The sequence below is a fragment of the Telopea speciosissima genome, chromosome 3 (assembly GCF_018873765.1).
Source record: "Telopea speciosissima isolate NSW1024214 ecotype Mountain lineage chromosome 3, Tspe_v1, whole genome shotgun sequence".
Taxonomy (NCBI): Eukaryota; Viridiplantae; Streptophyta; class Magnoliopsida; order Proteales; family Proteaceae; genus Telopea; species Telopea speciosissima.
Window position 1 is genome coordinate 4,310,557 of NC_057918.1, and position 20,367 is coordinate 4,330,923.

At 39.4% G+C, this 20,367-nt stretch overlaps 2 protein-coding genes across 4 annotated transcripts; one reads left to right on the top strand and one right to left on the bottom strand.

Moving 5' to 3' along the window:
- Positions 1 to 4,776: 4,776 nt before the first annotated feature.
- LOC122655687 (prohibitin-3, mitochondrial) lies at positions 4,777 to 17,281 on the top strand. 3 transcript variants are annotated; one of them, XM_043849956.1, is made up of 3 exons: positions 4,777 to 5,664; positions 5,979 to 5,987; positions 10,765 to 11,049. In XM_043849956.1, exon 1 carries the CDS (start codon positions 4,802 to 4,804, stop codon positions 5,651 to 5,653), a length of 852 nt encoding a protein of 283 aa, XP_043705891.1. In that variant the 5' UTR covers positions 4,777 to 4,801; the 3' UTR covers positions 5,654 to 5,664; positions 5,979 to 5,987; positions 10,765 to 11,049. The 3 variants fall into 3 exon arrangements, with proteins under 3 accessions (XP_043705891.1, XP_043705893.1, XP_043705892.1); XM_043849958.1 differs by lacking the exons at positions 5,979 to 5,987; positions 10,765 to 11,049 and adding an exon at positions 17,270 to 17,281 and having other exon boundaries at positions 4,777 to 5,658; XM_043849957.1 differs by lacking the exon at positions 5,979 to 5,987 and having other exon boundaries at positions 4,777 to 5,658; positions 10,752 to 11,049.
- Positions 14,774 to 18,008, bottom strand: LOC122655686 (glyceraldehyde-3-phosphate dehydrogenase, cytosolic). The gene is made up of 12 exons (XM_043849955.1): positions 17,918 to 18,008; positions 17,753 to 17,782; positions 17,549 to 17,649; positions 17,006 to 17,121; positions 16,768 to 16,867; positions 16,295 to 16,441; positions 16,135 to 16,195; positions 15,928 to 16,025; positions 15,456 to 15,598; positions 15,244 to 15,327; positions 15,047 to 15,136; positions 14,774 to 14,827 (listed from the first exon to the last, which is right to left on the bottom strand). Exons 1-12 carry the CDS (start codon positions 17,919 to 17,921, stop codon positions 14,782 to 14,784), a joined length of 1,020 nt encoding a protein of 339 aa, XP_043705890.1. The 5' UTR covers positions 17,922 to 18,008; the 3' UTR covers positions 14,774 to 14,781.
- Between the last annotated feature and the right edge of the window lie 2,359 nt (positions 18,009 to 20,367).

Here is a 20,367-nt window from a genome sequence, read left to right on the forward strand (position 1 = left end):
GACATAGTTGTCCTATCCTACGCTCTCAGACAAAAATTAATATTTCTAATCTTTTATATTAATCGAGTCTCTCTACTTAATAACTTAAGCTTTTGGTTGGACACTTCAACATTAGTATCAAAACCATTAGGTCCCCTTTATAAGTAATATCTATATATTTACAAAAAAAATAGGGCCTCACGTGCCCCCCCAAAGGTGGGGCAATACATGAGGGAACGTGTTAGGCATAATCTTACATTGGAAGGCTTCAGGCTCTTGGAATTCCATCATATACACTAGTTGAACCTCTCAACCAATGGCTTAAGCTTTTGGGTTGGACTCTCTAATATATAGGAATGTCTTATTCTTTGGCCACGACTGATCTTGATCTCCCTCCCACGCCCCACCCCCCACCCCTTTTCCCAATTCAAACAATCAGCTTCTATTCAACTTAAGGGTGTCAAAATCAAACCAAAATTGAACCATTTAATAAAAGGGTTTTGATTTAAAAATAAAGCTGTTTAATAAATGCTTCAGTTTCGATTTTCACCTCAAACTTGCTAAACTGAACCAAATCGTTTAACCAAAACCACACAATTTAACACCCGGTCTCCCAATAGCTTTACTAGAGTCCGCCTTGTTCCTGATCAGATTCCGATCTTAAACCCGATTAATTTGGAGGCCGATTTCAGGATTGCAGCTTTTAAATAAACTTGACATCTAAGCTAAGCCTTTGGAGTTTGGAAGTTGGATCTTGAGTAGAGAGAGAGAGAGAGAGTTTTGGGCGATCTTTCAGGCTTTTAAGCCCTTGAAGAGTTAAAACTTGCTAATAGTGGTCTTATTTGTCTCCTTGATTATGTACAGCGGAAGGAAAGGATTGATAGATAATTACAGAAAAAGATTAGAAATTGAAGTCTTAATCCTTCTTGCTTGAGTTGTTGAGCCCATAGACCTCTTTTCATTTCAAAGTTATAAGTAGATGATGATGCATGCATGGAGATTGGAGTATTTTTTGGATTAATGCACAACGACCAATATGAATGAAGAAAGCCTTTATTTAGTTAGATGGGGAAAGTTGATTAGTTGGGAGGTGTGACCATTAACCACTTACCACGTTGGAAAATGGCTTTTCCACTTCATATCTCGAAACCATTTCCTTTGTACATAATAAAAAAAGTTGGTAGCTTTTTAGGTTCTAATCAGTAATCACCACCCACCCACCACATGTTTGTTGAATGACTCCACTCAACCTGCAAACATTAAACACTTAATTTTTTTTTTTTTTATCTCCCTGATGTGATGATATCCAAATTTTATTCTCTTCACAATACAATACAGATTAGATAGATTTCTGATATCAACTTCAAGAAAACTTGTCTCTAAATCTCTTACTGACCTGATGTAGAATCAACTTCCCTTTTGTCCATAGCATTTGGGGGTTACAATATACCAAACTATGAGAAAGGAGAGGTCATATGGGTCATCCAAAATATGATTAGATTCTGATTACTGAGGATTTGGTGATAATGAGCAAAAAAATGGCCAGTGGCCAGTGTGTGTGTGTGTGTGTGAGAGAGGGTTTTGTAAGGCCAGATCCTAATATCCTATGTAAGTTTATAGGGACCATTACTTAGAGCAATGATACTAAAAGATTCGCACTGCCAAGCCAAATGTATGGGTTTGAGTCTTGAGGGCGACCATTTTGCATGGACAGGATTGCATTGGGTAATGACCTTTTTAGCCTATGTAAGTTTGTAATTTATAGGGCTGGGCTCTTCCATGAGTTTAATGGGTTCGACCAATTAAGCTTTTACTTTCATTATTACTAACTTTAATATTTATAAGTTTTAAGGAGACCTTGTTAATTTACCATGGATATGAGTAGTCAGTTATAACTCTCAACCCACTTGATTATTTTGGCATCTAAGTAGTACTAACTTGTTAGTGATGATGAAGTAGGGATAATGGATTAATGGGTCTCAAGAGAAGTGCCTTTGCCTGCCTCTTTGTAGTCTCAATGGTTTGGTTTGCATAGACAAGGTTTTAGGTATTGGTATTGAATTGATCGAATTAGTTGATTCGTATCTGATCAATATGGATCGATCGATACAATACAAACATCCATTTTTTTGTTGAAAAAACTAATGTTTTGATCCTATACAAACCCGATACAGTCGAAAAATATCGGTATCTATACCGATATCACAGTGGCTACAGTTTATTATATCACTTCCCAAAAATAGGAGTCAAAGAAGTATGGGAGAACAAGTTTTTGTATAAAATATTGCCAATGGAACTAGTAAGGCATTAACACACACCTACCATCACACAAACACAACAGAAAGAAGAATATTTTTATATGTTTAAAGAGCACAAAGAGAAAGACTCATTCTCCTTCTCTCTTTAGAAAGTCTAACACTCTTTATTTTGAAGGTAGGCCATGTCCATGTGAGTAGTTGCTTTAACTTTAGTTTTGCTATTATGGAGGCAGGAGGCCACAGCACCCAAAGAGACTACTAGATGGAGATTACTACATAAATAGATAGTGGGTGTGGGGAGTGTTGGAGATGCAGACAGCCATCATATTGGCATTTGACAATTGCATGTAATGTTCAGCTTCACTCTACTTTTTATCACTTTTCCTCTCTCTCTCTCTCTCTCACAGACCTTATGAGGATGTTTCTAGATCTAGTTTGAGCTTAAAAGAAGATAATTAGAACATGACACCTTCTGGTTTACCAAATTAGTCAATATCTCAGTCCCACACACAGTGATGAAGTAATGAAACTGCTGGTGGGAAGTGATGTTAATGTTATGCACTCTTCTCTATTATTGAATGAATTGAAAAATACTGTGGTTCTCCAGCTGTTTGTGGCATTTCCTTGTCAAAAATGTTTCAGAATGTTGGGACCCTGACCCTTCTTTATAGAAACCCAGAAATATATTCAAGGGAATGAATAGTTACTCAGAAGCAATAGGTTATTAAACGCTGAAATTTAACATGTGAGAAGGCTTTAAGGGCTAAACTGTCTTGATTCTTGAACAGCCGCTAGCTCTAACGGTTGGAGGTTTGCCAACCTAGTATTAGGGTACAGGGTTTAAGCACAAGGTTGCTTAAAGCAATACACCCTGCATATCAAGTTTGGAATAAACAGATTGCTGTCTCCAGCTAGTATTTATAGGAAAGACTAGGGTTTTAAGTTAGATGAGCTTTATCAAGTGAAGCCCATCACAGCCTGATTCCTTATTCAAATAGACTTATATTAGAACATATATTAGAATTATAGAATATACCCAACAACCAGGAGGTCATGGGTTCGACTCTCTTGTGCAATTAAAAAGTCACCCTTTCCCCTTTGGTAGTTTTAGAACTGTTGGCTTCTACCAAAAAAACAAAAAAATACGTTAGCCATCCAACACCTTTGCCCAAAAAGATCAAATCTTTTACTTAATAATGCTGCAAGGACAACAACCCAAACATCAGGTGGGCCTTGGCATGAATATCAGTCCAATGCTTGAACAGGACCATGGCCCAGGCTTAGCTCATAGGTCACCAAATTTGGAGGTCCACTGCGGGTTAAGGAGAGCATGCTGCTGCCTGCGCAAGGTCCACACAGCCTGACAAGGATCTTTTTCCAAAAAAAATTTTACTCTCACCTCTCTATTTTCTTATAGGACAAAAGTTCCATGGACAACCTTGCACGGTTGTACGGTCGTGCCCACTATCACAATAGGGTGTCAAAATGACCAAATGCCCCCTATTTGATGGATCATAATCCCTCCCCACCTTATGTGGCATGCATGAAAACTAATCCCTTTCTTATATAAGGATTAAGTTTTCCTTCAACGTGGCAGTAGAAAAATTTTATATCCATCGATGTGACGATTTGATTGGACTCTTACGTCATTTGACACTTCAACCTCTATTTATAAAGCAAAAATACATCTCTCTAGCGCAACCGAATGTCCCCTCCCCATACATTAGTTTTAGCCTGATTTTTTTTTTCTTTTGGGTAAAAAGTTTTAGCCTGGGTTGGCTAAATCTGGAATAACCAAGAGGGTGTATGGACCATGGTTCAATGTATTAGTATCGGTCGTTTGTATCATTTGATATGTATCGCTACATGCACAAGAGAAAGAAAAAAATGGTCCAAAAAATTAAGGTATTAGTATTTTGAGGGGTAAAACAGTCCGATCCACTAATACACACCTTAATTTTGAGGCGTAAAACGATTTTTGTTCAGTTTTTTTTATTTTCTAGATTTTCCCTTCTTTTTTTTTTTTTTTTTTTTTGTTGTGGACACAAGAGGGGTATCCGACTTTGATTTTCCAATATTTTTTCTAAATTATATGTAAAAAGCTTTTCATCGTCCACCCAGAAAGGAGAGAGAATTTCTTCGTCCACCATGATGTGATCTTATGATTGGACTCCTAGATAGTGAGTTTCATCATTAAACTTTAGTCTTAGGTCTAAAATATCCAAAATATCCTTCACCAGCCAAATCCAAGAGCCAAGATGTACTTGTAGTGGCCTATGAGGTTCTCTCTTTAGTCTTTCACTATGGGCGAAAGGTTTACTCAGTCCATTAATAGATCGTCCCAAATTGGCCCAGCCCACAACACTCATAACCCATTGGAACAGGCCCAAGACTCCGGAGTATTACTTTTATGGGAAAATCCATCCGCACCAGGTAGGGTTTAGGGTTTTGGACCCTTTTGGTTACCTGCAGAACAAGAAAGATTGGGAAAGTAGGCCGGTAGGAGAGGGGACTTTCGGAGACTCGCATCTACAGGAACTACTCTTCATTCGTCGAGGGTGAAAATGGGCAGCAGTCAAGCGGCGGTGTCGTTCTTGACCAATCTAGCGAGAGCGGCGTTCGGTTTGGGCGCAGGTGTAACCATTCTGAATTCATCCCTCTTCACCGTCGATGGAGGCCAACGAGCGGTCCTCTTCGATCGATTCAGGGGAGTACTGGACGAGACTGTGGGAGAGGGCACCCATTTTTTGGTCCCATGGTTGCAGAAGCCCTACATCTTCGACATCCGTACTCGCCCACACACCTTCTCATCCATCTCCGGCACCAAAGACCTCCAGATGGTCAACCTTACCCTGCGAGTCCTCTCTCGCCCTGTTGTCCCAAGCCTTCCAACTATCTTCAAGACCCTCGGTCTCGAATACGACGAGAAGGTCCTCCCTTCTATCGGTAACGAAGTCCTCAAGGCAGTCGTTGCCCAATTCAACGCTGATCAGCTTCTCACCGAGCGTCCCCATGTTTCTGCCCTCGTCCGCGAGAGCTTGATTCGTCGCGCTAAGGACTTCAATATCGTCCTCGACGACGTTGCCATCACTCACCTCTCCTACGGCGCCGAATTCTCTAAGGCCGTTGAGCAGAAGCAGGTGGCCCAGCAGGAGGCGGAGCGGTCCAAGTTCATTGTGGCCAAGGCCGAACAGGAGAGGAGAGCTGCCATTATTAGAGCCGAGGGAGAGAGTGAGTCCGCTAAGTTGATCTCCGATGCCACCGCAGCTGCTGGGATGGGTCTGATTGAATTGAGGAGAATTGAGGCTTCCAGGGAGGTTGCTTCAACCTTGGCCAAGTCCCCGAACGTCGCTTACCTTCCTGGTGGCAATAACATGCTTCTTGGCCTCAACCCTTCTATGACTCCTGGCCGTTGATCATGGTGATTGCCTCAACTCTCTCCCCCCCCTCTCCCCCAACCCATTTCATTTTTGTTGAAATAATAGCCGTCCGAGTCTTTTTCATTTTTGGTTTGGTAGAGGATAGAAGATGTATAGAAAATTACCTTTAGTTGATTCCCCTTGCTTAAGTTAAGGTTCTGTTTGCTGAATTCTCTACCGTATAACTACTGGTAGGTATGTAAGTTTCCGATGCCAACATGGGTTTAACAATTGATGTTTTAATTAGTTTACTATATTGTGAAGCTATTCTTGGCATATGGAGCAAAATAAGAATTGGGTAAACTACTAATTTCACTCAAGGCATGAGATTGTAGATTCATCTCTTGTTTTGCTTGCTACTGTTAAGAGGAAGCAAGCCTAGATTAGGGGCAACCAAAATAAATACAATGATCCACTTTTGCCTTTCTTTAGGAGTGAGGTTGAATGTTCTATTATTACCCATTCATGTTCAATCAAGGTCAATGTTATATAGCACAATATTCTAAATGGGTGATGCATTATGTAGTACTAATATTCATCAACCTTGTGGTGGTAGTGATTATGAGTTGCTAGTTGGTGAAAGGTTCTTTTTATTTATGCTAAGTGTGTGGTTTGGAGGATTAGAAAAAGAAGGTCGAAGACAGGATTCGACCCCAAGTCTTGGACAAAACAATATGTTCTTGGATCATAGTTTTGAAGGCGCCAAAGTGACCCAAGGCAGTGAAGGGGCAACAAGGCGCTCTAGTGTTTCTTCCCCCTTTTCCCATATATCTAATATAGACACACCATAAACATCATCAGTAAATTGACAGACAAATTAAAGAAACTAGCAGTTAAATATAAATTAACAACATCCATTGTAACTTGTAAGGCTAACCGATTTTTCACAACAAACTAGCAGTAAAACCATCAGTTGACTATTAATTGAACAAAGAAGATATTTCAGTTAATCAGTTCAATAATATTTGATATGTCACATTGGATCAGAATCTAGCAGATAATTAACAATAAACTATACTGGTATAACTAGATCAGTATAGCAAAAAGAGTTTGAGATTCAATGATTCCATGTATCACAAGCATTATGATCTTGTGCACCAGCAAATAAAAAGCTTAGGAAAATAATATTATATTTTATAACGAGGAAAAAAAACACAAAACAGCATAAGGCCCCCACTCAGCCACCTAGGCGAAGCAAGGCATCCAATGTGATGCCTAGGTGGCCAAGGCAGTCGCGCTACCTACATTGATTAAGGCATGCCATCATCTTGACACCTTGAAAGTGTCTGGACGTCTAGGTGATGCCTTGACACTATGACTTGGATGTTTACCCAATATGAACTAACATGTATCAATTTGTAATTCTTCACCTTTGATCTTGAAGTTTAGAGTAACAATCAATATAAAATGATGCTCAAGAATCATGATCCCATCGATGAACAAGTTGTAATGTTAATTGTAGATTTTGCACACATGTCATTAGTCATGGTTGGCCGTTTCTGATGGCTCCACAGAAGTGCAGGTTGCCTAAAAAGGCTGCAGAAACTAATGGAATGTATCCCATAAGATGAGAAATGCAGATAAGCTTCAAATGAGGTAACTAGAAAACTTTAAAGTGCTAGAGTATGGAAGTTGGATTAACGGCGCAGTCAGTCAAGTCTTGGGGATATGGTATGTTAATTGGATAGAAGTGACCATTTGCTAATCCCAACGGTTCTCTGTTTGTAACTTTTGTGAATTTTGGGTTAATTGAAGGTAGGGTTTCAGGAAACCCTTGATAGGGTGTGAAATTGACTAGGAGGATAAGCTTGAAGGTTTGTAGAGTAGTTTGGGGTGTTCGGTGACGCTGGGGCTCATGAATCAAGAAAGTTTCTTTTATGTATTATTGATTGTTGGATGTTTTGGGTTAATATGCAGGATCAATTGAGGTTTGGGATGTTTAGAGGATTTTGCCGTTGAAGAGTATTTTATGGTAATGGTTGTCTACATTCAAATTGAAACATGTCACGAAATAGATGCTGTCTGATTGAATGACATGCTGTGTAACAGACTATGATCTTTAACAGGCCATCCTTAAACTATAAATATTTTAAGATTCTTGGAACTTACCAACGGATCAAAGCAAGCAATAACCTGGGCCTTGAGAGTCTGCACGCCCGCGCACAAGCATCAACCTTGGTAGTATTTCTGCTTTTCCATGGGGGCAGCACGGTATTTTTGCGCACTTCTGTGTCTAGGCGTAGGAGCAACGCCGGCCACGTGACCAGGTAGCGTTCTTTTCCCATAAATAAATAAGGTAAGAGAGGAGAAGGATACATTGTTCATATTCCATGGACTGCAAGGATAGTGCTCGTATTTGGTGAGATGACCATTTGTGCCTCACTTTGTAAAATCTTTGGCATTGAGTAGACTGCTAAAGGATTTTTCTTGAAAGGAAAAACTAGAGTCCATCTTGTATATGGCTTATAAGAAAATGCTTCCGTATCAATTCATATTACAGTGAATCACCGAATTTGATTATGCATTTTTCTGGGGTTCTCACCTCTAAGGCTCTGAATCTCGACTGATAGAAGTTGGTGAATAGGTTAGTGACAGATTTTGTCAAATAGGGTCATTTTTTTATGGGTGCATGCAATTAGCTATTGATGAAGGCAACCCTGAATTGGCTTAATTTTGAGTCCTGAATGGATTATATGGGTCATGGGTTGAGTATTAATGGGTTTACATTATAAAAGGCCCATATTGTGTGGTAGCTGATTCTATACTAGATTATGTGCTAGCTTTTCTTTTCTATTTTGGATTTATGCAGAGGATTTAGTCTAGATTGTGAGTCTATATTGTGTTTCTAATTTGAGGAGTTCTATTTTTGTTAAAGAACTATTGAATCTGGTTCTAGAAACTTTCTATTTTCAGAAACTGTGATTGTCAAGTCCAGTAATTTAGGAAGTTCTCTAGGATCTAGTCATTGCTAAGATGAAAAGGATAGGGGTGTTCAGTCTATAAATATGGATTTATATCAGCATTGTAATGCAGTATTTTATGAGTTGAATGAATGAGAATTCATAGTTGCCGGATAACCACCTTAAGTGGTGTTCTGTGGGTAAATTCTGAGAGTCAACAGCCTGGTTCATTTATGTTTGTTTTTTGGGGGTGGGGGCCGGGGAATAGTTAGGCCTCAAGGGGAGTTGAACTCATGACCTCTTTATTGTGAGATGTTGGTCCTTGCCGACTTAACTACCCTCTTGGGGTTAATTTGTGTTTTTGCTGCTGTTGCCGTTTCCTTATATTCTACTTCTATTACAGCCATGAACAGATCAGGTTGATAGGTGACATCTCCTCTTCCCTTGCCTGTAATGCTCTGTTTTCTAGGCTATTTTTGGACCTATTGGTTAGTTCGTAACTGCTGTTACAGAGCTCTCCTTGTTCTGGAACTTAGCCTACAACCTCTGCTACTGTTTCTTGTTGAGTTCAATCATAATCATCACAGTGGAATATATACATATATATCATAGTTATCAAGGCGTTGCCATGGCGCCCAGACTCCTTGGTCACCTTGGACGCCTTGGGCGCCTTGCCCCCATGGCGGTGTCGCCTTGCTTTTTTCCCCTCTAAAACGCCATGGTCTCCTTCCCGCCTTGATAACTATGATACATATATATATATATATATATATATTTTTTTTTTTCTTAACCCCTGTTATATACTTTCTCTGTTCTGGCTGCAGCCGTTGAAAGGCCGAATGAACAGTGGTGGATTTCAGCCATATTTTTGGGACTGATTGGACTGTTCCTAAAGATGGTTAAATCAGATTTTCATGCTGGTTGTTGAGTCATTAAAATTCTCCCTAATCTGTTCTGCGCTAGCTCTGGCTCTATTTCCCTAATTTTAGCCCTAATTCCTTATTTTAAGGTTAGCCCCCCCCCCCCCCCCCCTTTTCTCTTTAAAAAAAAATCGGTCATATGATAAAAAGACCATATAATGGTGGCCCAGTAAACCTGGCTTAATGAAAATGCCTCTACACCATAAATATGGTGGGAGTTTTATGCAGGTCATCTTTTGTTATTCATTGATTGTTGTTTTCATTTATTTGTTTGGTTTTTTTTGTTTTTTTTTTGTGAGGTATTTACCCATCATTCTCCCCTCCCCCTCTCCTGTATGAGGAGGTATGACAAATCCATTTCTATGCTTTCTAGTTTCTTTAACATATACTAATTAATTATAGATTAAAGCTGTAGATCCAAGGGAGGTTAGAATTGCACACTATGTTTCATAAATATTGCTTACATATAGAAGAGGTTGGCATTAGTAGCATTTGTGATTGCAATTGTGCGCAAGACCAACAATAGATCTACTCAAGAGTCGAGATGGAAATTTGGAGAATTTGATTTGTTTTAAATATGATATCTTGTTGATTTGTATGAGCACATAAATGCATTACTTCTTTAAGAAGGAAACAATTAGTAGTTTCTGATTTGAGATCTTCTGTTTTGTGCCATCTCCTTGATTGGCAAATTTCTTTTCTTTCTGCACCTTAAAGGGCCTCTGACATTTGAGAAGAGGGTGTAGTAGTGAAACGAGTTTAAAATTTTTGAGATAAGGATTAGACCACCACAATTCCTAATTAAACATTAGCACCGTGTGCTCTACAAGTGATTTTTTCTTTTCTTGGAGATTTGAGGTCTGCTGATGGTATTGCTGATTAGTTGGCTACGGTATGTATCAATAGGAACTCATTTGTACTTAGGCCCTCACCCTATTGTTAAATTCCTCCTTTTTCTTTTTGTGAGGGGGGGGGGGGGGATTTTGGGGTGGTGGAGGGGACAGACCATCTTGAACAATTCTAAGTTTTAGAAGTCATAATTGGGGAACATATACCCACGCCGTGATGGAAAAGAGAAGAGTATGAATTTAATCCTGAGCAAGTTTATTTTTTCCATAGCATTCTTTGAAGTTCGTTTATGGTTACTGACTACAGTAAGAAGAGTCCTAAAATGGGACTGCATAGCTGTATATCCATTTTATATCCGAATGTTTATCCGCCCACTTGTATGTCATTTCAGTTTGATGAAGTTCTCTTTCCATCCTTTGGTTGCAGGATGACCAAGCTGATCGAACCATGACTCCACAGCATTGTTGAGATTCGTCTTCATGCTTTGCTTTGCTTACTCCATGGGAGCTTTCTTGCTTACTATTTTGCATGTTTCATCCTTGTATTGATTTCCCTGTGGAACTTTTGGATGGATAATGTTTACAGATTAGAATTTCGTTAGTGGCAAGAGTACCCGAAATTTTATTTGAGATTGATCAGGTAACTCTAATATTTATCATTTTGAATTCAGGCTTCTAGTGGACCTTTGAAATTTTATTGTTGGAATAACAATGAACAAGAGAGAACAAAAGTTTCTAGACAATGTTACAATTTCCCCATCCTCTAAAGTAGAGTATTACCATGGGGTTGGTATTAGACCCAGTGGCAAGCATCTGGAGAACACTTAAGCATGCGTAAGGGTAGCAGTCTGTAACATTGTGAAAGTTGGGATGCCTCTCCAACAAACTCAACTAATTTACTCTCTGAGTCCCTTCCTGCTGCTACCACAGTGATAACAAAGCTTGTTGCAAACGGTGGAAATCCTTTAACAGCTGCAAGGTGATTGGAACAATCTCCTTACTGCTGATGCGTACCCTGCTTAATAGAGAGAGAAGAGAGAAATCTTGTATCATTCCTTTTCTTGCCTTACCAAGAAGACCCAAGGTGATACGTTAGTGTGATCAACCCTCTTATGCTGCTTTAATCCCTCTCACTCATTGTTATCCCCAGGCTCAAATATGTTCTATGATGTCTGAAATGCTGAATTGTGAAATTTGTTCTCTAATTAATTTTCTCGTTTACAGTAGGAAAGTGCAAAATCAAAGGGTGTCTCTTTCAACTTCATACACCGAGAAAGCAGTAATTCCTGAGTTCTTTCCCAACTTCCAACTTTGAGCAGGAATAAATAGTTTAATAGAAGAAAAAAAAAGGCGAAAAGAACTATGGATGAGTGTGCACTCAGCGGCCAGACACACAGGTGGTTGAAATGACTGGTCCCACCCCAATGAAAGGCAGAAATGCCTGCCTTATTGATGCGTCTACGTATATTCCCATTGGCCCTGTCCATGCACAGGGGCCATGCTCCCCACACACAACTCTCCCTTAGAAAAAATCAATATTAGATTTGTCTTGTGCCTTTCAGAAATGTCACAATTTGTGGTGACACCCTTAACAACTAAATACAAAAAACAGACAAATATTGTTGACCATGGCTAACTCAAAAGGCTTAGATTTCAAACAGAAGCAGAGTTTGATAAAAGAATTCCTCGATAACTGATCTTCCATTAACATACCTTTTAGGAGCCTGGGAAGACGAGCTCACTTCCATCCTTCTTTGTATTCGGCATTTTCTACACTGATATTGAAAGGTAAATCATTCATATTGTATGGAAACGGTTGGTAATGCTACTGTGTAAAATAGTAATAGACATCTTTTTCGTCAAGGTACACTACAACAGGAGAAAGTTTTCCTTCACCCTCGTAGAGGAAACAACCAATAATCTAGGTTCATTATTACTTCATCCCCCCCCCCCCTCTCTCCCCTTCCTCGCCTTGAACTACTGTTTGCACCCCAATTTCAACTTGGGATTCGGTTATTCATGCCAAATTGGAGATCGATAAAAATATATCCACTCCCATTCGAACTCGTGTGGCCTCGTTCAAACGGGATTGTGAGGGGCATTGTTTGCACTCAAATTTCATAAATTGGGATTCGGTTATGTGTGCCATAAGGCCGTGCATTGCACGCTGCCAAGGAGTTACAAGTTTAAAATTTGATTTAACCAATTAGAAAGGTGGGACCCGCCATGACCATAGATGGTGGGAGGTTACAAACCCTACATGGCCACATGGCACAAGAGATAATCATTTTTGGAGTGAAAGTGACCCCAATCAAGAAAGCAAGTGGAATGGTTGGTTATAGGAGTTACCAAGTCTATCTTCTATAAAAGACAAAGCCAAGCAAAAGGAGGGACATCACTCAACGGATCAATCCAACACAATCTGCATTTTATCTTTATTTTTATCATTTCCAATCTTTATCTTTCAGGATGTAATCATTCATCCCTTCTGTAATTTTTGCTGGAGTTGGGTTCCAGCCACCAATGCCTCATTGACTTGTGTTTCAAGGGGCATTCATGTAGGCCTTGCATGGAGAATAACTCCAGCAACCATGTCTTTTGGCCTGTGTTTCAGAAGACAACCATCATCAAAATCAAGTTTCCAAGCTTCGATAGATCATCGCTAAGCAAGATGTGGGAACTTCAACGAATACGCTACTGGGAACAAGAGATTTGGTGTGGTTAGCGTAGTTTAACACCAAGTTGTACATGTTCAACAGTCCGCAGACGGCAAGTGTATGTGTCTTCAATGGCTATGTAATTGTCAAGCAACAATTTGCTTTTCAATCTTCTCCTTTGCCTTGTACATCGTGATTTGCTTTTACTCAAAAGACCTTAGAACTACTCAGGCACGAAAGGATCCCCTTCACATCCTGATTAGAAATCAAAACAGGCCATTTTCGACCTCGTTGAACAAGCTATTTTAGAACAGGCCGTTTCGTCAATCGAAACAAGCCGTTTCGTCGATCAGAACAGACCGTTTCGTCAGTCGAAACAAGCCGTTTTATCTCGGTCTAAAGGTAAAATGGACCGTTTCGTCCATTAGAATAGACTATTTCGTCTCAGTCTGAAGTTAGACAGGCCATTTTCAATTCCATTTAGACCTGCATCAAAGACCCCGACACGCCCGCGCTATTTCCACCACGAGTGTTGTGCCTTTGTGGGTAGGTGTTGGATTTTTCAACAACAACTACCCTTGCCTATGACTATTCTCTGGCACCTCTTACCTTACAGCCATGAAGACCATCGTTGAAGGAATTCCTCCACCGTGGCATGAAGAAAATTATCCCCTCCTCGCCTTGAACTACCCTTGCCTATGACTATTCTCTGGCACCTCTTATCTTACAGCCATGAAGACCATCGTTAAAGGAATTCCTCCACCGTGGCATGAAGAAAATTATTCCCTTTTTCGGGTTTACATGATACCTGCTTGTTTTTAAAACCATTCTCTTTTTTCTGGGGGGAAGAATAGTATTGCCTCTAAATAATATTTTAAATGTACTAAGATTAAAAGAAAAATTAATAAATAAAAACCATAAGAACCATTGGATTGGTATAAAATCCATGTGGCAGCCACGCTCAACCCCAGACTCGAGAGGATCCGCATCCTAAAATATATAACAAACTAACATAATACTCTATTAGTATATATATTTTAAACGATGGGGCCCAAAATAATGAGGATTGTTTTCTGAATTCTTTTTATTTCTTCCAACAACTGGAGATTGGAGAACAATCGAATTAGGATTTGGGTGGGTGGAAGTTTATATACTTCATTTTTAGTTTTTATAGGTTAAGATTTTAAGAATAAAAACAAACTCAACCATGGTACCTGCTCCTCTGATGAGTTGGGAGTGTCGACATTATTAGATGATTTGAGCTTTGACGAGATTAAGAGTGTCGGCCAATGTTGTTTGTCGTTGTATGAAGAGCATCTCTTCAACCAGAAATCCAGACTACGAATTTGGGAATTTTGGTAAATATAGTGCGGGATCCTCACTTCACAGCGCCCTGCCGCCACATCCCACCACCCTGCCCATCTCGGGGCGCCCGACCTTGTCCCACAATTGTTTTTTTTGTCAGAAAAACCCCTCCCCCCTCTCATTTCAAACTCAGAAAAGATATAATAAAACAGAGATATTAACCGCATTAGTCTCATATTCCAGTTCATCAGTAGCAGCTACCTAACCTAATGCCATGACAGACACACATTCCAATAAAACACTCGCATTACTCAAAGTAAAATTTCATGTAAAGCCCCCCCCCTCCCCCAAAAGTCCAAAACCCTGTCCTGATTTATTCCAATTCATCATCTACCTATTTTTACCATAATAGACATCCCCCAAAAACACTGCAGCCCAGACTTTCTTGGATTCACTTCAGCACAATATATTTGGGTCATCAAGCTGCGCTGCAATTCATTTGGTTTGGGCCATGTGGACGATCAAGTCTACCACGCGTGAACTGCATCAAGAGAAAAAACCACAATCACCACCAAAAACATCGTTGTTCATTTAAATCAATAAAGGTTTTACACTCAAAAATAGAAATTCAATATATTAAACATGGAAAGGGTGATTATTTCATGTAAAGAGGAGATACGGAGAGGGTGCCGCCATATTTTCCCACTCAAAGAACCTTTTTCCCATTAAACATTAACTATTGAGAAATAAAATTTTATACCTGTAACCCCACTCGTTGTCGTACCAAGCGACCAGCTTCACGAAGTTGTCGTTCAGGGCAATCCCAGCCTTGGCATCAAAGATGCTCGACCTGGAAAGAGATTTAAACATTTTAAACCGAAAAAATGAATCTCAATTTAAATTAATCTAGTAATCTCTTCCCCATTTTTTTTTTCAAAATAAAAATATTCTCATCACCTGCTATCACCAATAAAGTCAGTGGAAACAACATCATCTTCGGTGTATCCCAAGATTCCCTTCAATTTACCCTCCGACTCCTCCCTGAGCCACCATGGGAAATAAGTAATTAGAAGAACAAAAAAGGTTAGAAAATTTCACAATCGAAATTTAATCAGTCAATTGAATGGGAAGAGAGGAGCAAAATTAAATCATGGACATTCAGCACGTACTTGATGGCAGCTTTGATCTTCTCATAGCTTGCACCCTTCTCAAGCCTCACTGTGAGATCCACCACTGAGACATCAACAGTGGGAACACGGAAGGCCATTCCAGTCAATTTCCCGTTCAATTGTGGCAGAACCTTTCCAACAGCCTACAGCAACAGAGCATTCAGATTTAGTTACTCACACCCGTTCATATTCAATAAGCAATTCAATAAATCTTGTTTCTTTGTTTAGAATACTATTTGCTCATTCAGGAGAAGAGATCTCCTAAAATACTATTCAGTATTCATATAAGCACAGATCAATTCATGCAAGCTTCAAAATGCCATCTAACTGTTTAAGAAATATACCGCTAAAAATATAGAAGCCAAACCAGAAACTGGGCATCTAGCAACTGGCAAACGACCAAGAGTGTATAGTTCCATATGCAATGTCTCCTACATACAAATCTAACAACTACTACAGAGGCATTAAATACCTTGGCAGCTCCAGTGCTGCTAGGGATGATGTTGAAGGAAGCAGCTCTTCCTCCTCTCCAGTCCTTACTTGATGGCCCATCAACAGTCTTCTGAGTGGCTGAATCAAGAACATTCGTATTAAATCAGACTTGAAGTCAATAATAATTCACAACACATTACTCTTCAAATTGCAAAACGAATAGAATTCAGATAGATGCCAAACAAACCTGTGATAGAGTGGACAGTGGTCATGAGACCCTCAACAATGCCAAATCGGTCATTGATAACCTGTCAAGAAGGTCATCAGCTAAGCTAACAACATACTTCAGTCATGGCACAAGATAAAAGAATATATGAAAAGAGGGCAACATCATATAGAGCCAAAACCTTGGCAAGGGGAGCAAGACAGTTTGTGGTGCAGCTAGCATTGGAGACAATATCGATGTCAGACTTGTATTCGTTCTCATTGACTCCCACAACAAACATGGGGGCATCCTTGCTTGGAGCAGAAATGATGACCTTTTTGGCACCACCCTGCATCAAACAATATAACCTTGTTAAATTGTTCTACCACACTACATTAATCAACAAACAGAAATGCTATCGCAGATGAATACTCGCATTCCATTCAAATTTATTATAGGATAGAAATGCCTAAGGTTCCTCAAATAAGGATCATGTTGTTGTTCAAAAAAAAAATAAGGATCATGTTAATAGACACGTTCAGCCAACAACATTAAAGAATTAGTACACCAGAATTTATTCGAATTGATTCAAACAAGTGAGAGTTAATGTACTGATTTCAATTCCATTAAGATCACCATCAGGAGGGGAGAAAAACAAGAAGGATCCCAGCATACCTTCAAGTGGGCAGCAGCCTTGTCCTTGTCGGTGAACACTCCGGTTGACTCAACGACAAACTCAGCACCACTCTCACCCCAGGGGATCTCCTCAGGGTTCCTGCAAATTTCACGATAACCAGACACACATAAGAACTCGTAAAATGGTAAACCAACCCCCCCCCCCCAAAAAAAAAAACTCTCATTTGAAGCGTGAAAAGAAGGAAGAACCAACGAATAAGCAAATGATAAATAATACCTGACACCGAAAACCGTCACTGGCTTCTCACCAAAGAGAAGGGTCTTCGAGTCCTTGACCTTGATGTCGTGATGCTTCCATTGGCCGTGGACACTATCATATTTGAACATGTAGGTCTGCAGAAAGCACAGCAACAAATCTATGGTAAGAGAAACCAAATCTATCGGAGTCGAACACCGTATACGCTAAACTCTCCAACCGATCTAACGACCGACACTCATTTACATCGTAATGGAAGACGACTTTAGATTAGATAGATAACAGGATTCATGCATTTCAATCGAATCAGGGATGGATTGCTAATCAGATCGGGCACTTCGCTCCAAAGGCATAGCAGAGCAGATCAGTTCAGTTCAGATGATAGTTATGAACACCAAGAACATAAAGTTCAGAAAAAAAGACAGAGTGACTTGAGAAGTGCTAACGATCATGGATTTATCCAAGTAAGGCACATAAAAAAACCCGACGGCTTGTATTTCAGATCACTTTTAACAATATCGGCAGATCAGATGAACCTATTCAGCAAGATATGGATAGGGTTACCATGTAATCAGTCGTGATGAAGGGATCGTTAACAGCTACGAGCTCAATATCGTCCCTCTGAAGAGCGACTCTGGCAACCAAACGACCGATCCTTCCAAATCCTGGAAACATAAGAGGTAAAAAGACATAATAATAAGGATCGAACAAGTACAGTTAACGGAAACGAAAGAGAGCAAATGATACACAAAGTGATAGACTAAGTACCATTGATTCCGATCTTGATCTTGCCAGAAACTGAAAAATAAATCGAGAGAAGAAAAAGATAATTAGATTAGAAGCGGATGATAAAAGCATTTATACAAAGTCGATCTATGAAAGAAAAACAAAAAAAAAAAAAACAAATAATTGAGACTTGAGAGATTGATTTACCCATGATGATCAGATAAGGAAGCGAACAGATCTACAGAAAGAAGAATTATAGAGAGAATTACAGACGAAGTTGGGAGTAGAAAGAAGTAGACTGAGACACAAGAAATGGTGGAAGAGTGTTATATAGAGTGAATAAAGGAAAGTAAAGGTGTAGATAGAAAACTAGGGTTTTGGCGGATTTCTTTAGAAAAACTAGTGGTTTTCGAGAGAGAAGCGGTCTTGGATAGAAAAGCTGGTGGGTGTAGCCCGTGTAGGTGTACACATGAGTGGCTACATCACCGTTGAAATCGAGGTGAGTACCTCCAATTTTGAAACTTTTCGGACTTTTCAATGGATGGATGAGCCCTCCAGCAGAAAGACCGGTCCACCCATCTAGAAATTTTTTAAAAATCAAAATAAGACGGAAAAATGGTTTTGTTGGTTTTAGAATTAAAAAAAAAAACTACGGCAATGGACGCTTGAGTGCTTGACAAGTTACACTTTCCGATAAGTTTTTCTAGACGATTCCTGGGGTTTTGCCTAAAAAGCATTGAAGCAACCCTTTCCAATGATTAAAACCGTTTAAACGGCTGGTTAACTTAAACCGGCAACCGCCGTTTGTTTTGCGAAACGATGTTTTATGGTTTTGTTTGATATTACAGTGGTACCAGACTACCAGGGTATCAAATTGGGACCAGGATTGATCACTCCGTTACTAAATGGGATGGGTCTAAGATTTAGGGATCGAGTATTAAAAGAAATAGGGCAAATTTCACGAAATTTCACGGACACTCCCTATAATTATTTGAAAAGACAAATACATCCTAAATTTTATCAAAATGGCACAAACTACCCTTATTTCATATTTTTATTTCAACTTAGTCCACTCCGTTAGGTCTGTGCAGTTAAGTGGCTGTTAACTCTTTTAAATGACAAAATTACCCTTATCATAGGGTGAACTTCCTATTATATCCTTAAGGTTAAATCCCCCATATCCCAAATACAAACCAACAACACCGGTGGTCGGAGCAAACTTTCTCGCAGCATTCATAGAGATCAAAGAAAATTTCCTAATTATATCATGCTTTTAAGTTTATTACGGGCAAAACTACTCATGGCTGATTCCATTAAAAAAAATTTGACAAAACCCTTATCGAAGGCGAAAGAAAAAATCACTAAAGAAACAGAGTGAATCCAATGGAAAAGATTCATTAATCGGTCTCATAAGGCGCAACCACACACCACCTTGAGGAAAATCCCAAGCTTAAAAATATCCAACCCCAAGTTATCTAGAACTCATAAAATGTTCACGGGTTTTGAGTCAAAATCATTGTAACGGAGGAACCCACCAACACATCACAATGACATAAAAAAGGGTGGGGGGAAATGAAAAAAGTAGTAGTGATGTAGCTTTATCTTTCTCAGCTTCTCCAGAGCCCAAAGAAATCTGAAAAAATTCCAACTTTTTTCCTTCATTTCATCGTTTTCTTCCTCTCCTCTCTTTTCCAACTCAAATCCATCATCGACTTGCAACCCAAGTCCCTCTCTACAACTCAAAGACCTGTTCCATCGTCGTTCTGCAACCCAAAATTGTTTGATTTTCAGACATAAAACCTGAAATGGTTAGATTCAAAATCGATTTGAACTGAAACCTTAACAAATCCCAGTCTTCTTCTTTCGACGCTCTGAACCATCGCAACCGCTCCAAAATCCCCAGTCCTATTCACCGTCAGGCTCTCACCATTTTAAATCTCCAGTCCTATTCACCGTCACAGAGAAGAAGGGAGCGATGGAGTCTGAAGCACCGTGAAATCAACCGTGGATTCCACCGAGAGAATTGAACTTGGAAGAAAAATAGTCTTTTAAGCTCTAATCGATCTTCTCAACAATCAACGTTGGAATAATAATTGTAGAAATCTGAAATCAATGGCAGTCGGAGAGATAGTGGTGGCCGATGATGAGGAAGTTCGATTTGGGAAGATGATGGAATCTTAGTAATTTTTATTTAAATTACTAAGAGGGTAAAATTGTCATTTTATCTTTAGGGGTAATCTTGCTTAACGTCAAGGGGAAGGTTACCATTTTGACAAAATTTAGGGTGTACTTATCATTTCAAATAGTTACAGGGGATGTCCGTGAAATTTGCCCAAAGATATATAATAGGATGAGACAATTTTCTAAAAGATCTAATCAAAAAATAAAAGAAAGGGTAATTTACACATATCATCCCTGAGGTTTGACGAAAATATAATTTTATCCTCCAGTTTTGGATAATTCTGCGTATCTCCTGAGGTTTACAAATTTTAACAAATACACCCATTTTGTCAGTTCATGATTGTTAAAATCAAGGGATAAAATGACACAAATACCCCCTTCAAGAAAACAAAAACAAAAAACTTCAACCCATCTTCCCCAAATTTGGGGAAGATGAGTTGCAGGTATCCTTGTAGGGAACACCAGGGAAGAATAAT

Excerpts from the sequence above, each read along its gene's own strand:
- LOC122655687 (XM_043849958.1), top strand. The coding sequence starts at position 4,802 with ATGGGCAGCAGTCAAGCGGCGGTGTCGTTCTTGACCAATCTAGCGAGA.
- LOC122655686 (XM_043849955.1), bottom strand. Across the intron at positions 17,650-17,752 it reads GATCAAGATCGGAATCAATG|GATTTGGAAGGATCGGTCGT; the intron begins GTACTTAGTCTA and ends TTATGTTTCCAG. Across the intron at positions 16,868-17,005 it reads GTGACGGTTTTCGGTGTCAG|GAACCCTGAGGAGATCCCCT; the intron begins GTATTATTTATC and ends TGAAATTTGCAG.